This window comes from Mus musculus, chromosome 11 (genome assembly GCF_000001635.26).
Source record: "Mus musculus strain C57BL/6J chromosome 11, GRCm38.p6 C57BL/6J".
Taxonomy (NCBI): Eukaryota; Metazoa; Chordata; class Mammalia; order Rodentia; family Muridae; genus Mus; species Mus musculus.
In genome coordinates this window covers 67,642,846-67,667,343 of record NC_000077.6, presented here as the reverse complement: position 1 = coordinate 67,667,343, position 24,498 = coordinate 67,642,846, and the positions used below count along the sequence as shown (strand labels likewise).

General features: G+C 50.4%; 2 protein-coding genes across 15 annotated transcripts in view; one reads left to right on the top strand and one right to left on the bottom strand.

Annotated features, from left to right (window-relative positions):
- The window catches only part of Glp2r (glucagon-like peptide 2 receptor), a 107,029-nt gene extending 103,841 nt beyond the window's left edge, over positions 1–3,188 (top strand). Inside the window, exon 13 of the mRNA XM_006534562.4 lies at positions 2,722–3,188. Within this exon, the coding sequence (XP_006534625.1) occupies positions 2,722–2,931 (210 nt within the window). The 3' untranslated portion in view covers positions 2,932–3,188. The remainder of the gene's footprint in view (positions 1–2,721) is intronic.
- The window catches only part of Gas7 (growth arrest specific 7), a 235,736-nt gene that overhangs the window by 21,649 nt on the left and 189,589 nt on the right, over positions 1–24,498 (bottom strand). For 8 of the 14 annotated variants that reach the window (XM_030245562.1, XM_006532202.2, NM_008088.5 and 5 more), the window contains 5 exons: positions 23,978–24,063; positions 14,432–14,485; positions 7,236–7,325; positions 5,178–5,293; positions 1,882–1,956 (listed from right to left, as the gene is read on the bottom strand). In XM_030245562.1, the coding sequence (XP_030101422.1) occupies positions 1,882–1,956; positions 5,178–5,293; positions 7,236–7,325; positions 14,432–14,485; positions 23,978–24,063 (421 nt within the window). The remainder of the gene's footprint in view (positions 1–1,881; positions 1,957–5,177; positions 5,294–7,235; positions 7,326–14,431; positions 14,486–23,977; positions 24,064–24,498) is intronic. The other 6 variants (XM_030245564.1, XM_006532210.3, XM_030245563.1 and 3 more) reach the window with 1 other exon arrangement.

Sequence of the window (24,498 nt, the reverse complement as noted above, 5' to 3'; positions counted from 1 at the left end):
CACACGTGATATATCATCCAGTTTAAGGTGAGCAACTTAAAAGTGTTTACAGCATCCACAGTGTAGTTGAGTCCAAACACTTTGTCACCCTGTCATGAATAAAAGTTTGTGATTTACCCCCCTCCCCTTTAGCCTTCTGATTCATATCTTAAAACTCTGACCAAGGATGTGGGGGATGGAGTAGTAGTTAAGATTGGAGGGCAGAGCCCTAATCCAATAGGATTATTGTCCCTGTAGGGCCGCTTCTTTACGCCAGCCCAGACAGAGGGGGAGAGGTGATTTTTAGCCATCCGTCGCCCCAGGGAGAACCCATGTCAGACACCGACCCTACTGGATCATTAACTTTAGACTTCCAGTCTCTAGAACTGAGACAAAATAGAAGCTTTTTTTTTTCCTCTGTTCTTTTTCTAGACAGGGATCTCACTGTGTAGCCCAGGCTGGCCTTTAACTCATGATCTTCCCACCTCTTCCCCCACCCCTGAGAGCTGGGATTACAGACAGATGTGTACCACCAGGCCCAGGCAAATTCCTATAGTTGAAGCTACTCAACCTGTGGTACTTTGTTATAGCAGCTGCAGCAGACATATACACACTCAAAATGAAAAGATGCACCTATTAACTGCCACTCCTCATTTCCCTCTTGACCACCAACTCATGGGCTTTGTCTCTATGGCTTTGCTTATTCTGGACATCTCAGAGGACTGGAATGATATACTCTGTGACCCACTGTGGATGGTTTCTCTTACTCAGCATCGCGTTTTTGAGGTTCCTCCATAGAGTAGAGGGTCTCGGTATTCCTCTCTATGGGTGAATGATACCCCGTTGTGCATCCACGGGTATCCACTGTGAGTATGCTACAGCTTCTGCAGCTGATCACCTCCTGATGGGATTTGGGTGGTTTCTGCCTCGTAGTCTTTGTGACTCTGAGCATGCTTGTTTGAGTCCCTGGTTCTGATTCATTTGAGGATGGACCTAGGAAGGAGTGGGGATGTGTGCTATTTCTGTGATTATCACAAGCTGTTTTCCACAGTGGCTGTCATTTGAGATCATGGAGGGGGAGGTAGGGTTCTGCAGACAGACAGCAGAGAAGGCATCAATCCCTACAGGAGTTCTCCCACTGAATATTCTTGTGAGGCTGGGAGGGTTCAACGTGTCCCTAAGCCCCATCTGGACTGTCACCATCGGAGAGGGAGATGAGGCCTGGCCTGGGGCTCTCCAAAGCACTCTGAGAGGCTGGGTAGGTAATTCTCAGACACGGTTTCCTCCAAGCCCGATACCCAGAAGAAGGGGAACAGAACTGGGTACCCAGAGGCTGCTGTCTAGCAGCAGGGCACAGTGCAGAGGGTCTCTGCTGTGCTCCAGCACCTAGGAGGCCCTGGATCACTCAAAAATATGCACAGTGGGTAAAGCTAGAGTGTGGACACCCAGACTTCAGGCCATGAGTGCTGCTTTGAGCCATAAACAGAAGTACTTGAGGGGAGGGTTGTTGGTTGTGATAGAGTGTTACTATGTAGCTCAGACTAGCCTGAAATTTATAATCCCCCATTCCTCAGCCACCACAGTGCTGAGATTAGAAGCCAAAACCTCCTAGTTCTGGGTACCAGTTTTGACCCATGAGTCTGAATCCTGAGCCATGAAAACCCATCTTGAGCCATGGGTGTCCATCTTGTTGTTGGTCCCCTGTCTGAGCCCGGAGTGCCTACCTCAAGTACTGTGGGCCTCCCTTGGACTATGGATGACTAACAGGCACAGACCCCACAGTGAGCCATCTCTCTCCATCCCAAGAAAGCATCTTTGCTGAGTAAGCAAGGACCCTTCCTCTGTGTCCCCTCATCCTCCTCTCTACCCTTTCCCCCCAACTCCACTCTCCTCCCAACTCACCCTTCCTCCTGGGCAGCCAAGGAGTTCTGAGAGAGCTTAGCCAGGTTCTTTGCATATTCTTCTTCAATCTTTATCCTGCAAAGAGAGAAAGCCCAGTGCCTCTCAGTGCTCCCACTGACAAAGGAGGCACTAACAGTGACAGCTACTGGATAAAGGAATGGTTTGGACTCTGCGTCTCCCTTCTCCAGGCTGTAGGGATAGCAGTTGTTACCAGCACCACCTCTAGCACAAGGTTGGGCGTGAGAGTCTTCCAGGAACAAGAGAAGCTTGTGACTGACTCTCAGGCAGGCCCAGCATGTCCCCAAACATTCCATCCCTCAGTTCTAGGTTTCACGCATGCCCAGACGGCCCCCACCCACAGAAGCAAGAAGAGAACATCTTCCTCCACTTTCCCACCCACAATGCCTAAAGTTGCCGAGCATTGTTAAGGGTGCGAGTGTTTCCATGGGAGCCAGGTAGTGTCCAGAGCAGCAGTCCCATTGGATTTCCCAGGAGGGGAAAACCCTCCACACACCTCCAAGGCAACTCTCTGGGGCACATTCTGTACAGCTAGGTACATCCATGGTAAGTGGGTTGTCATCAGCATGTTCACCTCCTAAGAGGATCTTGGGGCACATTGGGAGGCAGAGCTGGGCTATGACAACCAGAGGTGATCTGAAGGCAGAGCCCTAGACAGCCCTACAGCTCCATTCAGTAAACAGAGAAGTCCCATTTGCTTCCCACTCACTAGGGTGACTACACAGATCTGCTGAATGGTCTGCACCACGGCCTGGAGCCTGTCAGCAAGCTCCTGAGTTTCACACTGACCCAGCTCCATCCTTTACCACTGTCTCTCTTCAGGTGCCCACCTTTGCCTCTAGCCCCGACTATGTGGATGGGTACCCCACACCTTCCTACTGTGGCCAAGATCTCCAGAAAGCAGATCTCATCATGTCACAAGGCCAAGAGCGCATGCCAGGAGAGGGAGGCGCACACACCATCTGCATCCTGAGCCTCTGCTGTGAACCAGCCTGTACCATCTCCACATCCCACCCACTTCCCTCAGCCTAGCAAACTGCAAGGGCTGTGCTGGCCAGGTATTCTCCCAGCCCTGCAGCCTGGCTCTCCTGCCTCTGACAGCCTTCCCCTAGAGCACCAATGATGGGCTGAGAAAGGTTTCAAGGATTTGAGTTCCCTTCACTGGATCCCAGAGATGATCATAGTGGCCCATGATGGCAGAGACCATCATTTGCCAACGGGACACTGTTATGAGTGTAAACCATATGCATATTGAAGCTTCGGCTCCTATTGCTTTCTATTTGTCTGTTTTATGCTTCTGTTTTCTCACATCTGAACAAAGCAGCTTTCCAATTTCCTACTAGTTTAATGGGTCATAAAATAAAGATTTGATTATACAAATGGAAAATAGGCCTCCTAAGGAAAAACAGGCTTTAAAAACGCCAAAGCATTATTACCCGATTACTAGTGTTATAATGAAGAAATACTTTTAAAAAGATGTTTGCTGTTTGCAACCAATATTCCCAGAAAGTCTCAGAAATTCTTGTTGGAAAGTTGTGCATAAGTTTGTGAAAAAAAATATGTTTTGTGTGCATGTGTGTGTGTGTGTGTAGACAGATGTTTGGGTATGTGATGTGGATATGCAAGTGTACAAGTGTGTACATGTGTGCACATATATGCAGGTATAGAGGCACAGGCACATGAGTGTACAGGCACATGGGTGTGTAAGTGTAGGCACACAAGGTTGTGGTATGCAGAAACATACATGTGCAGGTGTGTGTGCATAGAGGCCCGTGAGTGTGCAGGTGCATGGACGTGCGGCTGTCTGTGCATAGGGATGTACAGTTGCTCGGTGTGCAAGTGTGAGGTGTGGGAACACTGGGATATGTGAGTGTGCAGGTGTGATGAGGGCATGCAGATATCCAGAGATATAGGCACATGTGCATGAGTGTGTAGACATGCAGTCATACAGGTATGCAGATGTGGGGGTGTAGATGTAGGGGTGCAGATGTAAGGGTGTGTGGGTATCCAGGTGCTCAGATGTACAGTTGTGTAGGGATTTGATGCATGGCTGTGCAGGTACAAAGATATTTAGATGCCAGTGTATGTGTGTGAGAGAGAGGGAGAGAGGGAAAGAGAGGGAGAGAGAGAGAGAAGGAGGGAGGGAGGGAGGGAGGGAGGGAGAGGGAGGGAGGGAGGGAGGGAGGGAGAGGGAGGGAGGGAGGGAGAGAGAGAGAGAGAGAGAGAGAGAGAGAGAGAGAGAGAGAGAGAGAGAGAGAGAGAGAGAGAATAGGTACATTTCTGCATGGGTGTGCATGGGTGTGCAGGTGTGCAGGTGTGCAGTAATGCTGAGACATGAACTTAGGCAGAGAGAAGGGGGGATTAATTGGGGACGTCTCTGCAGCTCTCTCTATTTTCCATGAGCTGAAACTGTTGGATCTTCATCTACCACCAAGTTCTGCAGGCACAGGGCCATTAGAATCCCGAGAGGCAGGGATGGGGTGGGAGGATCATTCTCTCTCCCTTGGCTTGGGAAACAGTTTTAATTAAAAGAAGCCATGGAAGGCTAGAAATGGCGTACACTTTTGGCCTCAGCACTCAGGAGGCAGAGCAGGTTCATCTCTGAGTCTGGGACCAGCCTGGTCTACAGGGTGAGGTCCAGGTTAGCCATGGGTACACAGTGAGACCTTGTCTCAAGTAAAACAAAAAGACCTGGAAGGTCACATTCCTCTTCTTGATTGTGACAAGGGACAGTGACTCCCATGAGGGTAAAGGAACAAAGTAGCGAGTCAGGAGCAGTGGGGAGGTGTGGACTGGGGTAAACAGGACACAGGTCCCATGCATGGGGCTACTCAGCTCCAGCCAACTGTGGCATAGGGGCTATGGAGGCACCAAGAGATGCCAGGCTTCCAGGATTTAATGTGATACACACACACACACACACACACACACACACACACACACACACATTTGTTATATTTACATATTTATAGATTTATGTGTATGTATTTGTTATATATATTTGAGGTCTCATGCAGCTCAGACAAGCCATAAACCTGTTATACAACTGATAACGACCTTGAACTCCTCACCTCCTGCTCTCACCTCCCAAATGCTGGGATTATAGGCATGCAGCCCTGTACCAATATTTCTGTAAATTTGTTCAAACCTTTAGAAACACTATCTGTCTCTAGACCACACATTTGCTAGCCACATCTGTCCCAGGGCGGAGCATGGCAAGCCATCCTTCCCCTTGGGGTTTAGGGCCCAGGGTGGGTCCTCACGGGCCTTGAGCTCACCTTTCCCGGATGAACTCGGACATCTCCTTCTGCATCTGCTTGCCTTTCAGTTGCTTCTGCAGCAGCAGTTCAAAGCCAGCCACCGTGCCATTGCCTTGTGGGTCCTTCTTGTCCGCCTGGGAAGAAACAAAAGCCCAAGACATCAGCGGGCGGGCAGTATCTCTCGGATCCTTTCCAGATCAGCCCAGGGAACTGCTGCTGCTTGCAGAAACCCTGCTCACTGTGAAGGGCTTCATGAACCCTCTTCCCTGTTCTGAGCACAGTGAAACTGTCCCCTCAGCCACGCTGATCCAGGAGCCTCCGGGCATGCCATGGACACCTCTCCCGACAGGGAGACCGCCATCACGCACACCCTACAGAGGCTTCCCAGTGGGCACTGAAGATGTGTACACTTCATTCTTTTAATTCTCTTAATGCTCCATCTTGATGGAAAAGCAAGGAAATCACCCAAAAGAGCAAGCCCAACCACGCCTTTCTCTGGGATAAACGGGCTGAGTGACTCATTGGCTCAAAGGCAGACCAGCAAGAGCAGTGTGCTCCAATGACTCTGCGAGTGAGAGGATGTTTCTATGAAGAGGAAAAGGCCTGGATGATCATGAGAGGAACTCCACTAAGAAGGGACGGACTAGTTGCTAGAGCTCAGAATAAAATGAGAACCCTCAAGTGAGCATGGTGGTATACGCCTGCCATCCCAGCCCCTGGAAGCAGATGTGCGGGGTAGCCAGCTGTCTCAACATAACACCGAGCAAGCAAAAGAAGGGCACAGGCTCTCAAATGTGGTTCCCCAGGATGCTACTGAGCAGTAGGCAGGCTTACATGTGCTGCCCAGCCCTACAGTTACTCGTCTCCTCTCTAGGATATGTCTTGGTCCCTAGAGGCGCAGAGATGACTTCTGCAAACATGGCTGCCTCTGTCTTTCTCTACTGCTGTCACCATTCATCCTGACCAGCTCACTCACCTTCCATTCTTATCTTCGACACACTCAGAGAAGGTTATACCCAATTTTTCCTTCAAACTCCCTCAATACCTCCCTACTATAGAGAGATGCGACTTCCTTCAGGCCTCCAAAATCTTCCTGGCTCCTTATGCCTGCATGCATGTCTCTCTCGCAGATCACCTCTCATGCCCCCCCAAACCTCTATTTTGTAAGATGGATTGGCAGTGGCAAGCAGGAACTTACACGTACTTTCTAATGGGTATATGATTTAGGAGAAAAAGAAAGCACCTTTGCCTGGTATTTAGGAAATCTAAAAGGAGGGCAGATAATTCTGTGCCATGGTGGATAGAGGTTTGTATTTATTGACGGTTCCTTGTGGTCTTCCTGAAAGTTCCTTGTAGAGATTTAGTAGTTTTCCATAGATAGTCAAGGTTGCATGACCCCTTCACCACTAGAACTGCGGAAGTCAGTTGTCCCTGCTGATTTAAAAAATGCAAGTACTCAGTACTAGCGTTGGCATTTTTGAGGTGTGAGAGCGTGTATGTACATCAAGGCAACATTTTAATGGTGGTGATATATACAGGACACAAGATTGACTGGGTCGTCACTCCTACGTGTCTGTACAGTTTAGTGACATGAAGCCAATTGAGACTGAGGTGGTGGATCCTGCCACCCATCACCTGCAGAAACTTCTCATCTTGCAACGGGCAGCTCTGAGCCCACTAAGCAATTCACAACAGTTTGAGAGTGTGGATGCTAAAAGAGGCAGTTTATATAACCCTGTCTGCACTCAACTTCCAGAACACGAGTTCAAGGCCACTCGTAGCAATGCCGAGAAGGCTTAGAGCTCAGACTTCTTTACTAAAAGCAATTCTAGTCTCCTGCCTCCGTCCCAGCACTGAAGGGGATGACTGTCCATTTTCTTTGCATTCCACGTCAATGTGAATAGAAACCACACAGATTCCCTGGGACTGCTGGAATGATCTAGAAAAGGAAAGTCCTGTCTGAGATGCCACACTCAACACCATACCTCGAGGCTTCACCGAGAAAGGCCCTTGCCACCCTTCTGGGCGCATGTTCCTGTTGGGGTCGCAGTGAAGGGCACCCGAGGCGGTACCTACCCAAAAGTAGTCACAGTAGCTCCACTCGGTGGGCTTGAGCAGCTGTTGCTCAGGCATCGTGTCCGGGTGAGGGAATGTCACACAGTTGATCTGCAGGGTACAGAATTGGGAAAAGAACGCTGTCAGTGCAGGGTCAACTTGCACAGAGCACAGAGGAGGCCTCCCCACAGACATTCTGGTGGGATGTACGCAGCAATCTTCCCATGATCCAGCAGCCAGTGACTACTTCAAGTAAGTGGCAACAGGCCCTCCTTCCCACCCATTCTAGGGGCTACAAAGAGGGGAACCTCTCTTGTGTGAGTTTAGTAGGATCTATCGCAGTTGTGAACGCCTAGATCCTTTGACTGAGAGACTAGGTTGCAGATCTATCTGCCCATGTGTGCAGGGACATGGGTGCCTGATTTCCACCACACACTATCTATGGCAGTAAAAGGCTCGTCCAGAAGACTGGCACTTTCCAACAGAGAGAAGTTTGTAACTAAGAATGAGATGAGACAGGTGGTGGTTCCCAGCACCTGGGAGGCTGAGGAATTCAAGGCCATCCTGGGCTAGACAAAGAGACCCTGCATGATACACAAAAGACACCTGTAGAGGCTGCATGGAAGATACATGTATGTATATATGAGTGGAGGCAGACATCAGACTGTTTAGGGAAACAGCACCTATTGGGAGGTGGAGGGAGGGGAAAGAGGATCAGAAAGCACGGGAAGAAGTATTGTTCCATCCAGCCAAGTTTGTGTTACTTCCAAGCTGTCCACACCTTGTGGGCGTGGCTTTACTGCTGCTCTTACTGCTGTGGCTTCAACTCCCCACCCCCTACCCCAAGGCATCTCCCTTCAACCTCTCCTCACGGACCAGGCATCTGCCAATGTGCTGAAAGGAAGAGCCAAGGAGGAACCCCCAGGGGTTGGGGGATTGTTCTCAAGCTCTCACCTAGGAGGGGCATGCAAACAGCCAGTACCCCTGGAACACAGAATCTACAACTAGGGTGGGAGGGAAACAGCCTGTGCCATGAGCAGGGTCTATGGGCTGTGGACATATATCTCATGGGCGGATTAAGATCCCTGTCCTGTGTCACCAGACTCTGAGCTCAGGGTTTGTGTGTCAACCATCTTGAGTTCTGAGTGACAGCAATTAATTCAGGGTTAAAAACCAAAGGAGACAGACACCCCCCCCCCAACCCACCAACAACAACCAAGCAAAGTCAAAACACTATGTGCAACCAGCAGACTCCTATGTCAGCTGAATCGCACTTGGGGTCTCTGACTTAAGGGCAGGAGAACATCTGGCATCGAACTGGTTAGTGAGATAGTAGCTCAAGGGAATCAGGCAGAGAGTGATAGAGAAAGATGTGTCTTCCTCTGGTCTCCACATGCATTCAGGTATGTACATACAACTGTGCACGCACAACCACATGTAAATTAATAACTAACTAATGGAAGCCATAGACTTAAGACGCTATTGCCCTTCAGTATCTGGGGGTTAGAGGGGTAGGCAATGGTTTCAAGCCCCACGTGGATGGCAGAGTTTATAGATGCCAAGGCTTCCTTATGTAAAAGGGTACAGTATTTGCATATTACAAATAGTCACCCTCTGACCAGCTCTAGATTTATAATACTTAATTTGGGTACAGACACAATTTTCAGTGTGTAGTTGGTGGGGTCCCCAGCTAGGTGAATTCACAGGCCTGGACCTGGTATGTAGTGGCCACAGTACTCAAAGGCGGGCATGACTGATTTCTAAGGCACCTCATCGCCTGGGAGGGGTTGTTAGGACAGATGGGTGGGTCCTAGCCCGAGTGTGTGGTCAGAGGCTCTGGGTGAGGCCTGGGTGACTACTGGTGAGAAGCAGCGCTCCCAAGCCAGGCTGCAGGGGAGGAGTGATACCCAAGGAAGGTCTGCACCCACCCGTGGAAGACAGAATAATGAGCAAGCCCCAGGGTCTCAGAGCCTTCTCAACAGATGCCTACAGCAGGGACGAGAAGGTTTGGGGGTCTAGAAGGTGAAGGCCCCTTGTATGGCCCTGGAAGAGCCACGGGAAGATGGCCACAGGGCAGGAGTGAGGGTGGGAAGTGGGAGAAGCTGCCAACTCTTGATGCCCCTGTAACTCTCAGGATGCCCTGGTGAGGAGCTCTGGGGTACGGGGTTACTGTCTCTGTCACTTCTGGTTTGTGTTAGTTCAAAGGGGCTTCCCAGAGACGTCAGAGCCCTTCTCCCCCTGGTGGTCATGTAGAGAAGTGCATAACACTGAGGAAGTCAGATCACAGAGTGTTTAAATTCAGGTCAGGCTGGCAGCAGAGCTAAATGTTTGCCAGATAGCCCCTCCATGGTATGTGCTACCCTGGGATTCCCTACTATGCCGTGTCTCCCAAGCACCCTGCACACATATGTCGGTGTTGCTACTTCTGATGGCGTTTTCACACTCCCTTCCTTCCTGACAGCCCGTCTATGAGGGCAGGTGGAGAGGCAGAGAGCATCCTTCCCCAGGGTTTTCCTAGCTTCTGCCACAGCAGGCAAACAGTGGAGACCCAACAAATCGTCATTCTAGCAATGACTGGGTACTAGGTCTGCAGTGCAGCATCTGCTCTCAAGAGCCTGATAATTAAGGGATGATGGTTCTTGGGATACAATTCTCATTAGGGTAGGCACGGGATGCTGAGGCCACAGGAAGGGCTGGGGATGCTGAGACCACTCTTAGATGAAATAGTGCTTGAGGAGGCAGGCAAGCTAGGCAGAGGTAAGAATGTTCCAGAAAGGAAAGGGGCCTGCGTGTGTGTGCATGTGCATGTTTATGGGCACATGTGTGTGTTTGTGTGTGTGCAAATGCGAGTACTTCTGTGTGTGTGTGTGTGTCTGTGTGAGTGCATGTGTATTCACACATATGCATGCTGAGTTTGGCTCAGAAGCAAGAGGGGCCTTGCGGAAGCAGTTAAGTACAACGTGCCCTCTGCGTGAGTGCCCAGCCCCAAGTGGTGGAGACTGCACAGGATGGCAGACCACGACGGTGGCCCCAGGAGGGAACGCCTCAGGACTGCCCTCGACCCCACAAGTCAACAGTGGCAAGTCTGAGAGCATGAGAAGCCAAGCCTGACTATAGGTGTGTCCCCACACTGGGGAATGGGGGAGGGGAGATGAATGCATCTGGAGGGAGGGAGAGTCCACAGCAGTGGAGGGAACCTTGAGGGCAGTGAAATGAAGTCACCCCCAGGAAGCAATCAGGGCAGAAATGTCCATCTGCGAAAATGGCGCAGACCTGCACAGGGCAGGGAACTGAGGCACAGAGGCTGACAGGCCAGTCACAAGTGGTCCAAGTCCTCATGCTGACTCTGCCCCTCTGACCTTCAGGCCTCATAGCCAGGCTCCTGTGTCGCCAAACCACAAGGCTCCATTAGCAGGACTGCGGTGCTCAGGCAGGAAGAGGAAGTGGGACATGTCCTTCCCCGATACTTCCATGGGTAGATTCCTTCCCTCTCCTGGTGATTTCCAGGCAACTTATAGGAATGCACAGCTGCACCCCTGGGGAAAGGTGTGTCTTCTCTGAAAGCCTTGGGAACAATGAGGGCCTCCGACCCTCCTGGCCGTACACAGTAGACAGCCCAGGGATCTGTTTTATGCTCAGCATGAGCTAATCATGCCCCAGGTGCTTACCATGGGTGAACTCACGGACTCCTCATAACAGCCATGGAAGGCACTGAGCACAGAGAGGTTAAGTGACCTAACACAGAATGCTCAGCTCGTATGTAATAGTGGAGCTATGGCTTGAATCTAGACTAGGACTCTGGGTCTAGACTAGGATCCTAAACCCTGTCCCACATGACTTGTCCTATACCCTGGGGCAAAGTGTAGGTAGGCCCTACTCATGGCCAAGGCAGGGCTAAGCAGGAAGCAGAACGGGGGGGGGGGGGGTGCCTGTCTCTCTGTGTATGTGTGTGTATGTGTCTGTGTATGTATATGTGTGTGTGTATATATGTGTGTGTGTGTCTGTGTATGTGTGTATATGTGTGTGTGTATGTGTGTGTGTGCATGTGTGTGTGTGTAGGTGGGTGGTATGGCCCCTCCCACCAACTCCTCTGGGGATCCTTTGCCTCACCCACAGACATGTGGGAAAACACCTTACCCCTATAGCTGGGATGCTTCCTCTGCAGTGGATGCTCAGTTGAGACATTCTGCAGGATCATGAGGACTGCTCCCAGACACTCTTCGAGGCACAAAGGGAGCAACGGCAGCTGATGAGGCACCTAGCTAGGCCACCCACGTGTGACCCACCCACAGGGCCCGACGTGGGAAGCTGGGGCAGCGATGCCTGTGTCCCAGGGGAGGGCTTTAGTCAGTGTCTTTACAGCCTGCAGAGTTACATGGTTTGGGAACTCCGGCTGCAGCTAAGTACTCCGTGTGCCTTTCTCTGGCTTGGTAAGTGAGAAGATAGGAGAGGCCCCCACATGGCTCTCCTCCAGCCACTTGCTCCCTCCCAGGATGCCATGCCTCCAGACCGGTTACACTGCGCATCCAAATGAAGGGCCACAAGGTCCTCTAATTCCTCTGTCCTGTGCCTGGTGCTCTCCCTGTCACTGTTGCTCGAATCCCCTACAACCTGATGTGTCAAGTTTGTGCCGAGGGCAGTGAGCAGCCATTAGTGTCTGTCACTCTCAATCAGACGGCTCCCCGCCCCCACCTGCCAGCCCAGAACTGCTGATGGCAGGGACGAGGCCCAGGCATGGCTGCCAGCCCTTCTGCTGCTGCCAGCTTCTCTTCTAAACTAGCTTTGGGCCACTAAGCTTCAGATCCAGCCCAGTCCTTGCTCTCTGATCGAGGATATGCACCCAGGGCTGGCAGGGCCTGGCAACGCTGCCTTCCAGATTAGATGGGAGGGAAATTGCTCACCACACACTCCCATATTCCCTGAAGTAGGGAAGCTGGTGTCTCAGCCTCCTAGAAATGGGGCCATCCCATCCTCTGAAGAAGTGCTGCGTTCTATAGGGTTTGAACATGGAGCTATGGGCTCCGTATGGAGACATAGTCCTGGGTGAGGGAAAGGATGGTTCAGGTCACCAGCCTGAAGGGACATGGGGTAAGAGTATCCAAGGGGTGTATGTGTAAGCGCCCAGGTTGGCATCAGGGAGGCTTGGATTCCAGTCCTGAATATTCTTTGTCACTTGCTGTGACTTATAGCCAGTCTCTCCTTGGCTCAGTTTCCTCCAGAAGTAGTGAAAGGAAGGCACTTTTCTGTCCTTGTCCCAGAGAAAGCAACTGCTAATATGTCTCAGAGTCCTCACTTTAAACAGTGTCCCAGAAGCCATGATAGCAGCTCTGTGCTGCAGACCATCCTAGAGATGCGCTGATACAGGCCAGAGGGAAGGACCAGGCAGGAGGGTACAAGGTGAGCCAGCCAATGAGAATCTCACGGCCATACTCAGAAACTCTGAGTGAAAGGACCCAGTAGGGGCCTGACTCTGGTTGGGCTCCATCACTGTGTGTCTCTGAGACAACCAGCCAGCCCACTCCTTACTCCTGATTTTGTTTTTAGATCATGAAAATGTCTCTCTCTTATTTGCTCTTCTTCCTTTCTCCCCATTTCTAACCGCCCTGAGACGCTGTCACCTTGCTTCAGCCTTTGGTAACAGTGTGAGACATGGGGTCCAGGCCTCCAGAAGCCCAAACCTGGGGCCTGCCTAAGGCCTGCCAGATTCCTTGAGATTCTCTAGGAAGAGAGGTTGTGGTTGCAGCAGGCTAAGTTCCCTAACCCAGTTTCCAGGAGACACAAGGAGGTCAAAACAGGCTGATGACCCGCGGGCCCTAAGTCAGCTCAGGAAGGGTACTGCCAGTGGGCAAGAGCTGAGGTTTCAATCTTGATGCTTCCTAGTTAGGTGAGCCTCAACATAGTGCCCGCCGGCCACTCTATTCCACTTTCCTCATGTGTGGACCGTGTGATGACCACACTGTTGCATACTGAGCACAAAGTGTGTGCTGGACTCTATTCTAGGTACTTTACAATTGTGGACCGATTCGTTCCCGACTCCACTTGCCCATACCTGAGGCCCTCACCATCCCTGCTCTGCAGACAGAGACAGACACCAGAAACCACTGGGGAACTTGCTCAAACTTTGCCTTAACTTTGTAAATGGCATAAGTGAGATTCTGGCTTTAGAGTCCAGGTGTATAATCACTGCAGGGTTGATTCCATTAACTACAGCTCCCGCAGGAGGAGGCAAACAGAAACCCTGGGAGTAGTCCTGGTGTGTACGCAGTGGACACCAAGGTGTCAGCGGGCATTGCAGTTGCTCTTACTGCTTGTTTGGCTTTCTCGTCCCTGCGAAGCAGGATGGTCCACCAGGGCAAGCACAGCAACACATCCAGTTGGTTTTTATCTTTGCAGAGGTAGTCAGAGCAGCTCAGAATAGGGCGACAAGGAGCCCAAGACAGCATGTCCCCGTGTGCGTCTCCCCCACGCTTGTGCCAAGATAGCAAAACTGAATAGACCTCACTTCTCAAATCTCTACTGTTGGCTAAGAATCTGAACAGCTCCCTTCTTAGAGTACAGGGATGCTGTTGCCTGAGAATCTAAGCTGCTGCCTGAGAATCTAAGCTGTTGCCTGAGAATCTAAGTAACTCTTTCCTTAGAGTAGAGAGACGTCCTGGCCTTAGCGCATCAGAGGGTGTGAAGGGAGGAGTTGGGGACCCTACTCCAGCCCTACAGGGGTATCTGGCCAGAGCTGGGGGGCAAATCCCTGAGAGTTTAGGCAGGAGCTTCTCTCATCAGGGACTCCCAGAAATGCTATTTGCAGGGAGCTCTCTCTTGCTTTTAACTTTGACATCTTCCAGAAGTTTCCCTGCAACAAAAGCAGCCCCGTGGTGGCTGTAATTTCCATGTCACATCTCTGCACACAGCACACTCCACCCCCTTCAACTCGCTCCCCCACAAGCACCTTCTCCTGCCCACCACACAGAAACAGCTTCTCCCTGGTTACAGCCTTCTGCCCTCCTCCACCCCTTCACCAGAAGAGTGCAAGTGAAATGGGAAACTGACAGAGGGAGGGAATGGGGGCAACTTCAGCTAAAATCCAAGATTTGGCTGCAACTTCTCTGTTTCCCAGTGAGCATCGATTCTGGTTGGCGATCCACGTTGCCATGGCAACAACCCCAGCTGTGGCCCAAAGCCCCAGCCCTGGAGCCCTCCCCGCCCACAGTGAGCCCACTTACGGTGATGGTGTTTTCCTTGCTCTGTTTCCTGCCTGGCGATGAGGATCCCAGGTTCTGGGGAGAGAGGTGAGACCCATCATCAAAGCTGTTCTCCATGTTGGACATTTTTTTCCCCATCCCCGTTGTTCCCCAGGTGGGTGGAGGGATTGGTTAAGAACCCTGAGGTGGGGAAGTTCAGGGGTGTCAGCCTGTCGTTAACTCCTGAGTCACCATATTCTGGGTTGGGGCAGGCAACAGCATCTTAGAGCCCAAGCTGCTCCAGAGTGCTCAGGCTCCAAGCAAAGTGGAGGAAGGCTGAACCCAGACTCCAGAGAGCCACAGCAAACCAGGTCTCCCTTCCTCTCCTTTCCAACTGGGATTTGGAGAGTTAACCCCTCCACTGCCCTCTGCTGGTAACCAGACCACGTTGCGGAAGCATGGGAGTGGAATGACAGGGGAGCAGAGAGTTAAGGCAGATTGTAGGCCACCTTCCCCGCCCTCCCCCAGGCACAGAGGACTCAGCACGTGACATCTCATTCTGAACGTGCCCCCATCCCCCCGAGTCCATAATGTCAGACGGTGAACGAACATGGGCTCTGCCCAGCCACCTTGGCAGTGTACCTGGAAGCCACAGTGACTTCCCATATGCACAGCATCCTTCTGGGTGCCTTTTATATACTGTCCCCATCGTCAGCAAGGAAACCAGAGTCCTAACTACCCGTGCACTCCTAGGTGACCGTCAGAGTCCCACAATTGTGTTGGTGGAGATGGCCAAGAACAGCCAGCTTAAAAAAAAAGGCACATTTAACACATGAGACTATTCAGTTCTGAGACTTTAGAAGTTGTGCTCAGGATTCAACTCCACAGCTCCCCAGACAGAACCCTGAGATGTCACTTGTCCTGGGTCTCACGAGGCCCTTGAACACAGCTCCCTTGAGGTACTGTGGATAACTACTCTGTGTGTTCTGGGGTTGGCATGGGTCCAAAGGTATGAAGGGCTTTACCATGGCGCCTCAGGGAAGCCAGATGATTCCACCCGTCCTCAAGCCACATGGTCTGGGACGCAGGCAAGGTGAACCCCTGGGGTGGGCTGTTCTGACCTCAGCAAGCCAGGCCAAAAAGAGCGCATCCTAGACATGTACAGACTTCCTGCCCTGATCTGACCAATAAAGAGCCTGTTCGTAGAAAACTCCCATCCTTAGCTCTCTTGCTGAAAAGTAGTCTCGAGGAGCATCCATTTCAGGGATGACTAACTTTGAGATGAAGGCCGTGGAACTGACTTCTTGGAACCTCAGGTTTTCCATCTGTAAAATGGACCGTTCTTACACTGCTCCAGTCAGTCCCAGGCCTGAGCGGCTGGCTGGAGACTTCACTGGAGGCACACTGACCTGACCAGCTTTCAGTCACTTTATCCAGTCACCTGTGCTTGTAGTAACTCCTCTGCCACCCTGACATGCTGTGGACCGACCTCAAGCTTGTGACCAACAATATCTTCTATATGTATTTCTAATCCACCGCTGTATCCAGCTGGCCTGGCCTGTACCCTTCCAAGCTACCATTGCCCTTCAGGGACATTCACTAGAAGTGCCCAGTACAGACGACAAGCAGAGGATGCACAACAAGAGCCCTGGGTGGCAGCTATCAAGAAGGAGCGGGAACAAGAGTCTCTCTGTGGTTCTTCCACACAGAGACACTGACCAAGCCCATACCTGCCAAGAAAGGGGCAGACCTGCCTCAGGGTTAGATTCTCTTCTTTGCAAGTCTCCCCGTCAGGGACCAATATTACACTGTTACTCTCCTTGTGTGCCTGATGTAGCCCAGGATTGGTGGTGGGCAGGAAGGGGACCAGTGGCGTTGGCCGGAGTCTATCTATGGCTGCTGTTGCTACCGTGGGTATAAAGGACCAGAAGGCAAGAAACCCTAGAGGAGTCACCCTCTGCTGGGGGGGGGGGGGTTGTTTGTTACTCTTCACCGATAGGAATGCAGAGTCCTAGAAACAGCTAATTCCAAAGACAGAGCGTCAGAGTCCTTTCTGTACCAGCAGGTGCAAGAGAACTCAAATACTGATGGAAATATGACAAAAGGTCAAAGGAACTGGTCTAAGATGACCCCCATAGTCCTCATGGGGGACCGCCTGAGCTCAATAGTAATAATGACCACAAGGGAGTCACTCCACAGCGGTCAGAGGGAACACACCATTCCGGGAGGATACCCATGACAATCTACATAGAGTTTACCACTCGGAAATCCCAGTGTCAAAGGGACTTCGGTTGTGATCCTCACTGATACTCAAGGCACAGAGTGGTTATGGTCAGGAGGCAGGACAGTCACAGTGTCACACTGGTGTCCCCTGGGCTACCCATCCATCAGAAAGGGAAACAAATGAAAAAAATCTGTAGTTATTACAGTGACCCAGGGCCTCCCCAACAGGGGGCAGACCTGCGACTGTGTGCCTCCCTGGAGATGCAACAGCCAGCAAGCAGCCAGCTCACCCCATACAGAACGCCTGTCAAACGACAAGCCTAGGTCCAAGCATGAGAAAGCAAACAGACTAAGAATGTAGGTTGGCCTACAAGACAAGGAACGACCTGGAGTCTTCAAAACAAGCTAGAAGTCAGTGTGAGGGCAGGCAAAAGAAAAGCCATGGGGCATCAGCCTAGACAAAGAGACTGGAGCAGACAAGGTGACAAAAGCGCCCGGCTCCTGGTATACAAGTCAGCAGTGGGAATCAAAGTTGAGCACACTCAACAGAGACATCAAAAACATCGGAGAGAAAGCAGTCAGCCAGTAAGAACTGCATAGAGCCGACCTGCTTGTAGATAAAGCACCATTTAAAAAAAAAGTCTGGAGTCAGAAAGTAGGCTAGTAGCAGCCCATGGCTTTGGGGGAGGCCTAGAGGGATGTGAATTCTCTACAATCCATTGTGATGCAAGATGCACACAAGGAGCACTCTAAAAACAACCAAGAATGCTTGGTGAGCACCACCCCCACTTCCCTCTTCCCTCCCTCCCCCTCCCTCTCTTTGCTTCCTGGGGATTGGATGTTGATCACTCCCCTTATAACCTACTGAGCTGTAGTCCCAGACTGTATTTTAAATGATGGAAGTGTATAATAATTAGTTGCATCTCAACACATGAGATGATGAGGTAGATAGACAGTCAGACAGACAAAGGAAGGAGAGAGAGAGAGAGAGAGAGAGAGAGAGAGAGAGAGAGAGAGAGAGAGGTGGACGGACAGACAATGATAGACAGGGCTAAAGAGGCAAAGTAATCAACGTTTTCATATCAAAAACTTGAATGGCTCTTGACCTGGGGAGAAAAGCTGGTATAAAAGGCATTTGGGGGACCATTAAAGAATTAGAATCTAGAATGCACATGATAGATAATATTATTGGACTTGTGTTTTTTTGGGGTACTGTAATGGTACTCTGATACCTTTTCCACTTGGTTTACAATTAGAAATACTTATATTTAGGGCATTAGTAACCTATGGTCTTAGGAGCTGAGGCAGTGCTCAGTACCAAAGTTACAGTTATGAAGTAGCAACAAAAATAAATGTGTGTTTGGGGGTTCCCAAGACCATTGGAAATATGTACTTTCCGAGGGTCACAACCCACAGGTTGGGAACCACTGATTTAGATCCATAAGTCAGGAGTTTTGCTGTAGGTACAGGTGGGGATGTCGAGGCAGGATGAGACCATTCATGAACCAACACTGGCCTAATGCCAGCGCTCACTGAAATGAGATGCTAGGTCCGTGGGTCCCTGTCACAGAAAGCCCTTGACTTTTGTAAGTTGACACAGTCCTACAACAGACACGTTTACATTTTGCCCTTTGCATATAATTCTGGAGAATTTTTTTTTCCTTCTGGATCCAGAGCTCACTACATAGCCCAGGCTATCCTTGGAGCAGAGACTCCATGCTCCTCCTGATCTGTGTACTGCTTGCCTAGTTCTCCTCCCGTTTGGCTGAACTGCTACTCCCACATCCTGGCTGTATCCCAGCATCTCTGCTGCCACAAAGAACACACACTACTGGCTAAGCTGTGAGCAACTCCATGACACGCAGGCGAGCAGCCCCTCCCCAGGGATCTCTTGAATCCTAGAGGAATAGGAAAAACCCTCTTCAGTTCCCAGCGCTGTTGGCACAAAACCGGGCTCCTTGTGATGGGCCATGCAGACCCCTCCTGCCGCATCTTTTGCCCTCCCACACCTGCCAATTCAGTAAGTCACAGCATGACACACACTTGATGTCTGTGGGTTCTTGGAAAGCTTCACCCTCCTTCTTGCCTCTAGGCATCTACATGCTGTGCCCTGGAAGACTGTTCACTAGCCCCCCCCCCCCATCTTTTTGTTAACCAACCCTCTGTGTAGCCTCTTCCACTCCTCCAGCCTAGCATCTTTTTTTTTTTTTTTTGGTTTTTCGAGACAGGGTTTCTCTGGATAGCCCTGGCTTTCCTGGAACTCACTCTGTGGACCAGGCTGGCCTTGAACTCAGAAATCCTCTGCCTCCCGAGAGTTCTTACCACTGATACAATTAAACAACTGTTTACCCATTGTCCTCCCCAGCTAGGGCTGAGCCTTTCCATACCTCAGAGCCTAGCAAAGACCTAAATACACGATGATTGGGTGTGCGTTACTAAAGCCAGGGGCCTGGGGAGGAACTGCAGAGACACAGCCTCTCAGCTCTTTCTCCACTTAAACTACCTTCTTCAACACACTCTGTAGGAGCCCCAGTGTCCCATCTTTCCTTTTGTGTCTTTTGGGGTAGTCAGGAAGCCAGACTGATGGAAGGATGGATTACAAAAAAGCCCAAGTAATGGTGGGCAGGAAGAGAAGGTGCAATCTAAGATCTGTTTCTTCTAAGGCTATTGGCCTTTGACTCCCGGGCTATCTCCCAACCAGGAAGGTGCCCTTTATCCAGGACACAGGCAGCAGCCGCCTTGATGTCTGCAGTACTGAAGTTTTCCACTGGGAGGCACCAGACCACCACCACCAGTGCCCATCCACCCAGCTCTCAAAAGACTGGGCAATGGAAAAAGCAGGACGCTCAGTCTGATAGGGACATTAGGTGTGCCTGCCCCTTCCTGCTACCTGTATGCCTTCCCATTTGCCCTCTCAAAGAGAGCGAAATCAATAAGGCTCTTCGCAAATCTGGGCTTGGCCATTGTGGCCTCAAATCCCACCTCTTCGATGGTTACGTGGCCCTTCATTCACTCATATTTAATCATTGTTCACAGGCACACACATGCTAGTGACCAAACCCTGAGCCTTGAACACACTAGGTAATTACTCCGCCGCTGAGCCACGTCTCAGTCTTAAGATATTATCAAGAACAATCGTGAGTTATGATTGGCAGCCCGGGATGGAGAGTAAATCTCCCTGTGTATTGAAGAATGCTGTGTGTGCTCAGGCATTGCCTGGGCCCTGCTGCCTTTTAAGGGAGACTCTCTCAACCTATTCATGGTTAGCTGGTAGAGCACTTTTGATAATTAGCCTCAGCAGTTCACACACTGGGCTTAAAAACCAGCGGCTTCCTCTTCAAATGTTGTCTGTTCATAGCCTGAAAGAATCCTAACGGATCTACTTTACAGTTCCGGATGCAGCGGGCAGATGCAGATTTACCTTTGCCACGTACCACACTGTTGACTTTTGTTTCTCTGAGGAGGTCTTACTTCAGGGTTATCATCCAAAACGAATGTTATGCTAACCTGCCTGTGTGTTGTAGCCACTGTCTACCAACCTGGGGCTCAGAGCTGGCCTTCCCTGGAAACCCAGTACCACACATCCCTTATCAACTATGTGTGTTCATGTGCGTGTATTGGTTTGTGTGCATGCATGTGTACATGTATGTATGTGTATGTGTGTATGATGTATGTATGTATGTGGTGTGTAGCATCTGTGTGTGGTATGTGCATGTATAGTGTTTTATGTATGTGGTGTATATGTGGTGTGTATATGTGTGTGGTGTGTGTGTAGTGTTTTTATGTGGTGTGTGTGGTGTATGTATGTGGTGTATATATGTGGTATGTGTGGTGTATGTACGTGGTATGTATGGTGTGTGGTATATGTATATAGTGTATATGTGTGGTATGTGTGATGTGTGTGTGTGTGGTATGTGATATGTGGTGTGTATGTGTGGTGTGTATGTGTGTGTGTATGTGGTGTGTAATATGTGTGTAGTGTGTGTGGTGTTGTGTGTGTGTGTATGTGTAGTGTGTGTGGTGTTGTGTGTGTGGGGTGTGTGTGTGTGGTATGATATGTGTGGTGTGTGTGTGTAGTATGTGTGGAGTTGTGTGTGTGTGTATGTGTGTGTGTGTGTGATATATCTATGCACACGCATATATGTGAGCACACACAAGGTGTGGCAGAGGTCAGTCCCAATCACTCTCTTCTTCATTCCCGAGACAGCGTCTGCCATTGCCCTAGAGTTCACCACGGGCACTACGCTGGCTGACCAGTGTAGCCCGCTGATCCTCCTGTCTCCACTTCCCCAGCTCTGGGACTACAGATCACCACCATGGCCTGACTTCTATGTGGGGGCTGGAAATTGGACCCGGGGCCTCAGGCTTGTGCAATCAGCACTTCATAGCCTAAGCTATCTCTCCAGCAGCCGCATCCTATTTTCTTAAATAAAAAAGTATATCTGTCTTTTATAGAAAGTGAAATGTGTTGATTTTTAGAAAACTTGAAGAAAGTAAAATTACTTTCAGTCTCTGATCATGCTTTTACAACCTTAACGAGATTCATATTTTCAAACTAGGTAATTCCTTGTTGTAGGAGCCATTCTGCATTGCACAACAGTGGGTGACATCCCTTGCATCTTCCACATGCACCAACATCCCCTCTTTGGTGGTAACACTCAAAATCAGAGATGCCACCAAATGTCTCCAATGCAGAAACTCAGTCTGAGGTGCAGCTAGGTCACCACAGATGATCTGGTCATCTTTCTTCTCATAAACACAGCTTTCTTTCTTCTAAATAAAACTGAATACCCTATATTTGCACACACGCACACACACACATGCATACACACACATATACACGCAAGCACAAACACATGCAAACACATGCACACACACATTGCACACACATGCATACACACACATAAATGGATGCTCATACCTGTGGATGCTCTCTCTCTCTCTCTCTCTCTCTCTCTCTCTCTCTCTCTCACACACACACACACACACACACACACATGCATGAGTACAGGTGTTCATGGAAGTGAGCAGAGGGTGTCATCCCTTGGAGCTAGAGTTCTGGCTGTTGTGAGCTGCCTGATGTGGGTGCTTGGAATTGAACTTGTGAGACCCCAGCTTAAAGTGTTTCTCCCAGGAAGGTAAAGCCCCTGGACGTTCCCCAAGCTTGTCTTCCCTGATCTCTAAAAATACAGCCAGAAAGAAACTCTTTGTTCTCTATAGCCAGCAAAAAGCCTTTTTGTTTCTATACTTTACAACCAGGGATGCCTGCCTTCCTGTGCCGAGGACACAGAGATAAAAATTCAGAAAGAACTCACTCCCCACTCCTGCCTTGTAAATTTCACCAAGGACACCTGGAAGAGAAGAACTTTCCTCCCGACTCCTCCCACCTCTTCCCAACTCCTTCCAACTCTCCTCCCAACTCCTCCCAATTCCTCAGCTAGCTGTTAAAAGCCCCCAACTGTCACCACTTGGGGTCGAACTCCCCTGCCCTGCATGGCTAGCTGATAATAAAACCTCTTGCAGTTTGCATCAGGTGTGGTTTTCTCTCGGGTCACTGGGGTGCTGGCCAGCTCATCCCGGGACTTGAGCGGAGGCCCAGCTTCGGGGGTCTTACAAACTCACATCCTCGGGAAGAACAGTATACTCTTAACCCTTGGGCCCTATCTTCAGCTCTCCCATGTGATTTAAGTTAGAAGCATTTTCTTAGTCATTACATTTTCTTCGGGAGGATGCTTTTTTAATGGCTGTGTATGTAATATCACCAACTGGCTAGATGCCCAGCACTGGAAGGCATTTTACCCACCCTTTGTTGTTGGATGGTTAGATCAGTCCATTGTTCTGGAGGTACAAATCATGCTTGTATGAATGACCTTACATGTAAGTCAGAATCCCTGAGTATATTCCAAGAACAGATACAATAGGAGACATTCCTCTGTCCAAGGCATACAGCACTCTGATAAATCAGCTTCCGGATTCTAAGCTGCCCCGGCAGCAAGCATGCTTTAAATGGCTGAGTGGGAGCTTCACAGTACTCCTGACCACCAGGGCAGTCACATTCCAGTGGGAAGGAAAGAATGGGGAGCTGTTTCCAGTGTCCTTCCTCATGGTGCTGGGGAGGCAGCATGGCTTTGCTGTTGTTCAATGGCAGCTCTGCGTAGCGTTAACTAAGCCTTGATCCCCACTCTCCAGACATGGTCTCCAGTAGCAGCACCACTGGCATCTGGGTGCTGGCTGGGAATGCACCCCGCTCATGAGAGGTAGGAGACTTCAAAGACCTGTCTCTCGCAGAGCCTCAAGGTCTCCACCACAGTTTACTGAGCCTGAGTCCAACCAATGCTTGGTCCTCTGAGAGGACAACTTACTAAGTTTCCAAACTCAACAGCCTTGGCTGCATTGGAGTGGGTGTCATACCTTAGCTGATGGCACTCACAGAGCTCAGGGTCTTTCCCTCAGCAATATTAACACCATGGTCATCAGTCATCACCATCACCATCAGCTATCCCTGTAGGCTGGCAATGTTGATACCAAAGAAAGTATGACAGGGCATAAAATGGAGGCTTCCTTAAGAAGCTCTTCTTAATACTCTGTGAGGAGAACACCTCAATACATACATGGTCTCGATCTCTCTCTCTCTCTCTCTCTCTCTCTCTCTCTCTCTCTCTCTCACACACACACACACACACACACACACACACACACACACACTTAGATGTAGCATCTTGCAGATAAGGAAAACGATGGACATTTCAGTGGGTCCACCACGACCCTTGACTCAATCTGATGAGCTTGCTCTGTGGTCCCATGCTCTGGACACCCATCTCATGATGTCACACGAAACAGCAGTTTGTCAATTTTAAAATAAATTCCCAGCTGGGAGTGGTGGTGCATGCCTGTGATCCCAGCCCTTGGGAGCTGGAGGCAGGAGGATCAAAAACTAGGGGCAACCTAGGTTACATAAGACCCTGTCACAAAAATGATTTTATGCTAGGTTAGAATGAGATGGTCACATTCCTAAATTCCATTCCAGGTGACTGAGGATGGGCACAGCAGAGGACTTCAAGGACAACAGTTGGCTGGCTCACACGCCTAACCTGCCAGAAAACCTGGACACTATTGGATATGTGGGTAGCAGAGTGGATCTCTCTGCCCTGACAACTATAATCAGTATCTCCCGATCCAAATTACCTCCAATTTTTAGAAAACCAACGAACTGCAATCCTGCAAGCCATCTATCATTAGGAACTGTTAGGACAGCCCAGAGATTCTTTCCACTAATAGCAGAAAAGGGCCATTGTCCCTGACCCCCAAGTCCATCTTCCCTGAGCTAGGTACTCAGCTGCCCTACCTCCCTTGGCAGCCCCTTACCTGGGAATCACCGGTGGATTTTCGGAGACTCATGTGGGCAGTCTCTGGAGGGTGCGCCGGGGTCCCTGATGCGTGGTATCCATTCACTGTGGGGACAGAGACACAGCTCAGATGCTGCGGGGGCCACAGACAGGCACCCTCGGCTTCTGGCCACAGCAGCCCTCTTTCTCCCTCCTCATCCCAGGGTTGCAAGAGGTCTCATGTGGCAGGGCCATCTATTGGTATCCGGTCTGCAGCTAAGAGCTAGGAATGAATGGAGAATGTCTCTAGTTTCTGGCAGCCAGTGTACTGAGCTCCCTGGGGACTGGCTTCCTTCTCAGGAGCATGATCAGCAGAAGCGGAGGTCATCAGAGCCCAGCTGCCATCACAGGTGCTGACAAGGGGCCTGTCTCTTTCTCCTGAGTCAGGTGGCTCCTCCACCATCTCCTGAGTCCTCATCCCCTCTCTGGAGGAGTTCTCCACCCCCAGTCTCTGAATGCTCGCCTGTAAGTAAGGGTGAAGATCCGTTTCCAAAAATCTCA